We start from the raw sequence: 5,288 nt of genomic DNA, 5'->3' as shown, positions 1-5,288 counted from the left end.
ATATTTTTTTTTTCAGTAGTTGCAAAACTTAAAAGTCAGTAGGATAATACCTCCTACAGAACCAATCCCATTATAGATTTTAAAAAAAAAAATACATATCTTTAGATTTGCACTAAAGTCTAAAAGTGTACCAAAAAACTTTTCTAATTTTATTTTATTACATTCAAGTCCAAATCATTTTATATTTATCACCATTCTTACCAACGCACCCCATTTCATTTTAGCATTCTGATTAACTAAACAAAGTGACCCGAATTATCGGAGACGGAGGGGAGTATCAAATTTAGGTTAGAAATACAATGTCGATACGATTATGAAATACATCAACGAAGACTTAATAATGTCGACACAATTTCATATTAACATTTTACAAGCATAATATTGGCATATTATGTAAGGTGTATTGGCGTAATCCCCGTTGGAGTCAAAAATGCGAAAATTCAAAAAAAAATTCAATTTATTTCAAATCGGCGGAACGTATGCACGTGTAGTATATCGTTGGAATCCCTATAAAATTATCTTTAATTTGATATATGTTATATGAATTTAAAGTTTAGGGATTTCTTTTAAAAGTTAGTTATAAGTAACTTGACATTAATACCCCTATTGATTTTATTGGAATTAATCCTATAGCCTTATTGGCGTTTTTTGTTGATCGTATTGACGTTTAGTGGTTGATGATCTAGAGCCTTTAATTTGAATATCTAATGGCTATTATTGAATTGTAGTTAGCAATTAAGCATTGAGTTAGCAATATAACACTCCCCTACAGGCACTGTTCCAGCGGCGGAGAGAAGAACAATAGAAAATAACCTAATTTTATTCTATTAATATTTGGTTGGTAATTAGTTAGTAGGCTGGCCCATATTAATATATACACATGTTATTGATTAGTTAAAAAGTTACACACGAATTTTTTTTCTAAATTAACAAATAGAAATATTAATTAGTTATGTCTGTTAATATTGATTAGTTATGCTTTATTAAATATCTACATAATTTGATAGCTTTTAAATTTTAACATTAAGAATTGATTTATTTTAGTTTAAAAAATTGACATTTTAAACTGATATTATGCCTAATGCATAATTTAGGCATAATATCAAGCTATATACGCTATCAAGTATAACAAACAACAGTTAAACATTAATAATTATAAGGATACCTAATTTAGAGAATTGTTCTGCTACACGCCTAATTTGAGCGGCTCGTGAGCGACTGCTTACGTGGCTGTGGAGTGGAATTATAAATTATTTTTATATAATTGAGTACAATCTGAATAAAAAAAACCCCTGATGCCCAAAATCGAAAAGGGGTGAGTGGAAATAAGAAATTTGTTTAAGTTTTTCGTCTCACTCTGTATTTTTTTCTAAAATTTGAGAAGGAAGAGATTGGGAAGGGGTTTTACACTGTAATTTTTTTCTAAAATTTGAGAAGGAAGAGAGTGGGAAGGGGTTCAACATTTCGCGCCTGCAATTTTGTGATTTCTGAAATTTTAGGAGAAGCATGAATGTGAAATTTCAATTTGGAGAAAAAAATTATGAAGATGAAATTATTGGGTTATGCGTAATGTTGATGGAGAATTTGATTTGGAGAAAAAAATAAGATTTGAATGAAATTGTAGAGTAAAAGAATCAGATCCGTAGCTGGTTTGTTGACGGGTGTATTTGGTAGAGATGAAGTCTATCATGGAGAGAGAATATTAGGGAGACAATAAATTAAATTAATAGAAAAAATTCATATTCCACCGCTGTTGCCAGGTAAACCGTTGCTTACCTATCGCTCATATAATGACTCCCAAGAGATCAAATCTCACCTAATTTATATACTTGTGGTATTTTTAAATGAATTTTAATTTTGAATTTTAGTTAACTTATTTATACCTTGTGATAACTTTTGTAGTAGTATTTTTATTGTATTCAAATTTTTTTAAATTATGCAATTTTTTTGATTTAATAAATAATAGATTTCATATATAGTTATATTAATTAATAAATCTTATCATATTATTTAATTTAATTTAAGTTATTGATAAGTGTCATGGGGTTAGTGTGTAATTTAGACAAAATATATAGGTATGATTGAAAAGTATAAAAAGTTAGTGGATGGGGAATATATTTTTGGATGTGAGTTTAGTGTAAATGGTTGGAGAAAAATCAATATTTAGTGTGAAAATTTACAGTAGAAACTAGAAATCAGTTTAGTGGAATTGTTGAAGATGCTCTAAAGGGCAATTATTTGGTCAATATTGCAACCCATTTTATTTAGATTGTACTCCATTTGTCTGCGAATAAGAGTTCTTTTTTTATTTTGGTTCGTCTGTGAATAGAAATCCCGGTTTATAAGTATTATTATTGGTAAAGAGACCACACATTCCATTAACGCATTCTACTCACATATCATTTAAAACTAAGTATATACAAACGTGACGCATATTCCTCTAACTTTCTTCCATCCACTTTTCTAAACATACTTTAAAATCCGTGTAAAAAAGAAATGAGACTCCTATTCGCGAACGAAAGGACTAGTACTTTTCTATAATCATCATTATCGTAGATTTTCTTCATATTAGAAAAAGGGCTAATAGTCATTTATATGGAGTATAAAATTTGGTCAAATTATGATCTGCCGCATAAAGTTTAAAACTGAATTATGAAGTTGGTTTTTATCGATTGTTTCATCCATATACTCCCCCCGTTTTTTAAAAATAACAACTATTTCCATTTTGGGTCGTTCCTTAAAAATAGAAACTTTAGAATCTTTCTATTTTAGGATATGGACCCTACAATTCACTAACTCTACTTTCACTACTTTTTCTCTTCCTCTCTCTTACTTTACCAATTATTCTCACTTATTTTACCAATCTATACAATATATAAAAGGGGAGTTTTGAAGAAATTTACAAGATTGCCATTTAATTTAAAAAATTATTATTAAATAGAAAATGTATAGTTAAAGGCCATTTAAACACGTTTTATTAAAAGCTAAAATGTGTGATTAAGTGGAGTGAGTGGGAGGTTTTATTCTTCATATTTATAGGTTTTGATTGTAGGAAGTTAATTCTTTTTATTTTGATTATAATGTGGTGGAAGAGAAAGGTTTTGAAAGAAATTAACTTCTATTTTTCTACTATAAATATATGACATTTGATAGCTTATAATCCATATATTTCTATCTTTTTCTCATTATATTCTTTGTTGAACATTTTGCAGAGATTTGATCAAATTTCAGGTACTCTCTTATTCTTTATGGTTATTAGCTTACTACGAAGTTTGTTTTCTACATGATTTTTATTATATAAGAATAATGTTTGTTTACGTTCTCAGTTCTTCATATTCAATTTTATTGCTTTAAATATGAAGTTTGTTTTCTACATCATAATTTTTATTATACAATAATAATAACATTTGTTTACAATTTTTATATAATAATATTGTTTCTAATTTTATTAATTAATTTACAATCTAAAATAAATATTTTCAAATATCTTAATCTGTGCATAGCACAGACGGGATACTAGTTGTATATTAAAACTCGTGCCGTTTCAAATGTTTCTATTTTTTGAATATGGAAAGAGTATAAAATGTCATCTTTTGATGATGTTAAAAACGACATTTTTCCATTAAATACTAGTATTTCTTTTAGCAAAATACTTCATTTTGAACATTGTCAACAGAAAATATTTTGTATATAGATGGACAATTGAAAACGTATGAAACTTTGTGATTTAATATTCCAATGTAATATTTTGATTAAACTTTATGTTTTAAATGACTATCTGGGATTATGATAATTATAGAAAAGTACATTTGCTCTTTAGCGTGGAACTAGCGATGAATAAGTACATTTGCTCTTATTGAGTAACTAGAGTAAATAAAAATGTTGAGCGCCTACTTCCATATTGAGCACAACTGTGTCATATTGTAGTAGCAGGTTGGGAGAACAATTCAATGATACCTCCATCCATCTCATAGTAGATGTCACACTTTCATTTTTAGTTTGTCCCACAAAAGATGTCACATTCCTTCTTTTGGAAAAAGTTTCTTCTCACAATAATTATAAAATTTTATATTCTCTCCTAAAATCCTGTGTCATCTCCCAAGTGTAACATCTACTATGGGACGGAGGGGAGTACTACTTAAGTCCCAAAAACAGGCTAATTTCGTAGCAAGAGAAGTGAGATACCATGAAGCAGTAATGTTTGAGGTTGGGTCTCTCAAGTCAAGGAGCTCTGTCGAAGGGTGCTGTGTCGTTATAACAACTACTCCACACAGATTTCATTGCATCCTCAGCTTCTATCTCCGAGCAGTACGGATTTCCAATCACAGCTTTGATTGCTCTTCGCCATACACATTCCTGTGGAATCCACTCAAACATATTTGAGGCATTGCTCTACTCATTCTAATCAAACTATTTCAAAACTTGTAAACTCACTTGCTCATGACCCTTTATGTTGAAATGACCACGAAGAAGCTCTCGTTTCAAATGGCAATAACCACTGAGATGATTTGCTCGAATCTGCTTCAACAAACAGCAAAGCAAAAGCATGATGAAGCAAGCTACAATTAACTTAATTTGTTTTTCACAAGAATGCTTAGAAGATATGAGTAACCTCATTGCAGGCATGATGAGTGCAGTTAGTCCAGTCGAGATTAGCAGCACGGCACTCATCATATGCACGAACTAGCTCATGAATCACGACTTGCACCACCTCATCTTCACATCGCAAGTTATTGCTGCATACTTGAATCTAATGCACAATCAAGAATCAGTGATATTATCAAGCATTTTATATGCATAACCATTAACCATTCAAGGTAGTAACATAAAAGCATGCCACTTAGCTAAAACTAACGTCTAACGCCATGAGTATTGACATGTATCACGTTTTCCATTTATATCTATTAACATAGCTCTATCAAAGAAGTAATTATATATATATATATATATATATGGATGTATTAAGATGACAACCCTCTTTATTGTAATACCATACCACCATTTTAGGCCATTGGATCTGAAAATCGTGTGCTTGTCATGCTGTCACGTGTAAAAACACGGAGGGGTAAAATAGGAAATTTCTAATTTTACGTTACCAGATTGCAGTGCTGTTCATTAAATATTGCAGTCTTATCACAACAATATTGCAGTTTACCACGACTGCAATATCTAATACAGTAGACTACAATATCTAATACTGTACACTGCAAACCCGTGTTTTTTCACGAAACTTAATCCTAGGCGTCCATAAACGAGATCTAACGGACTATATTGGTGGTATGATGTTA

At 30.2% G+C, this 5,288-nt stretch overlaps 1 protein-coding gene across 1 annotated transcript in view; it reads right to left on the bottom strand.

Moving 5' to 3' along the window:
* Nucleotides 1–3,834: 3,834 nt before the first annotated feature.
* Nucleotides 3,835–5,288, bottom strand: part of LOC125206159 (mitochondrial inner membrane protease ATP23-like) — a 2,790-nt gene continuing 1,336 nt past the window's right edge. The window contains exons 3-5 of the mRNA XM_048105450.1: nucleotides 4,613–4,750; nucleotides 4,435–4,518; nucleotides 3,835–4,356 (exon numbers count right to left, since the gene is read on the bottom strand). Coding sequence (XP_047961407.1) covers nucleotides 4,222–4,356; nucleotides 4,435–4,518; nucleotides 4,613–4,750 — 357 coding nt within the window. The 3' untranslated portion in view covers nucleotides 3,835–4,221. The remainder of the gene's footprint in view (nucleotides 4,357–4,434; nucleotides 4,519–4,612; nucleotides 4,751–5,288) is intronic.

This window comes from Salvia hispanica, chromosome 2 (assembly GCF_023119035.1).
Source record: "Salvia hispanica cultivar TCC Black 2014 chromosome 2, UniMelb_Shisp_WGS_1.0, whole genome shotgun sequence".
NCBI classification, from domain to species: domain Eukaryota; kingdom Viridiplantae; phylum Streptophyta; class Magnoliopsida; order Lamiales; family Lamiaceae; genus Salvia; species Salvia hispanica.
This window is presented reverse-complemented; position numbering and strand designations above follow the sequence as displayed.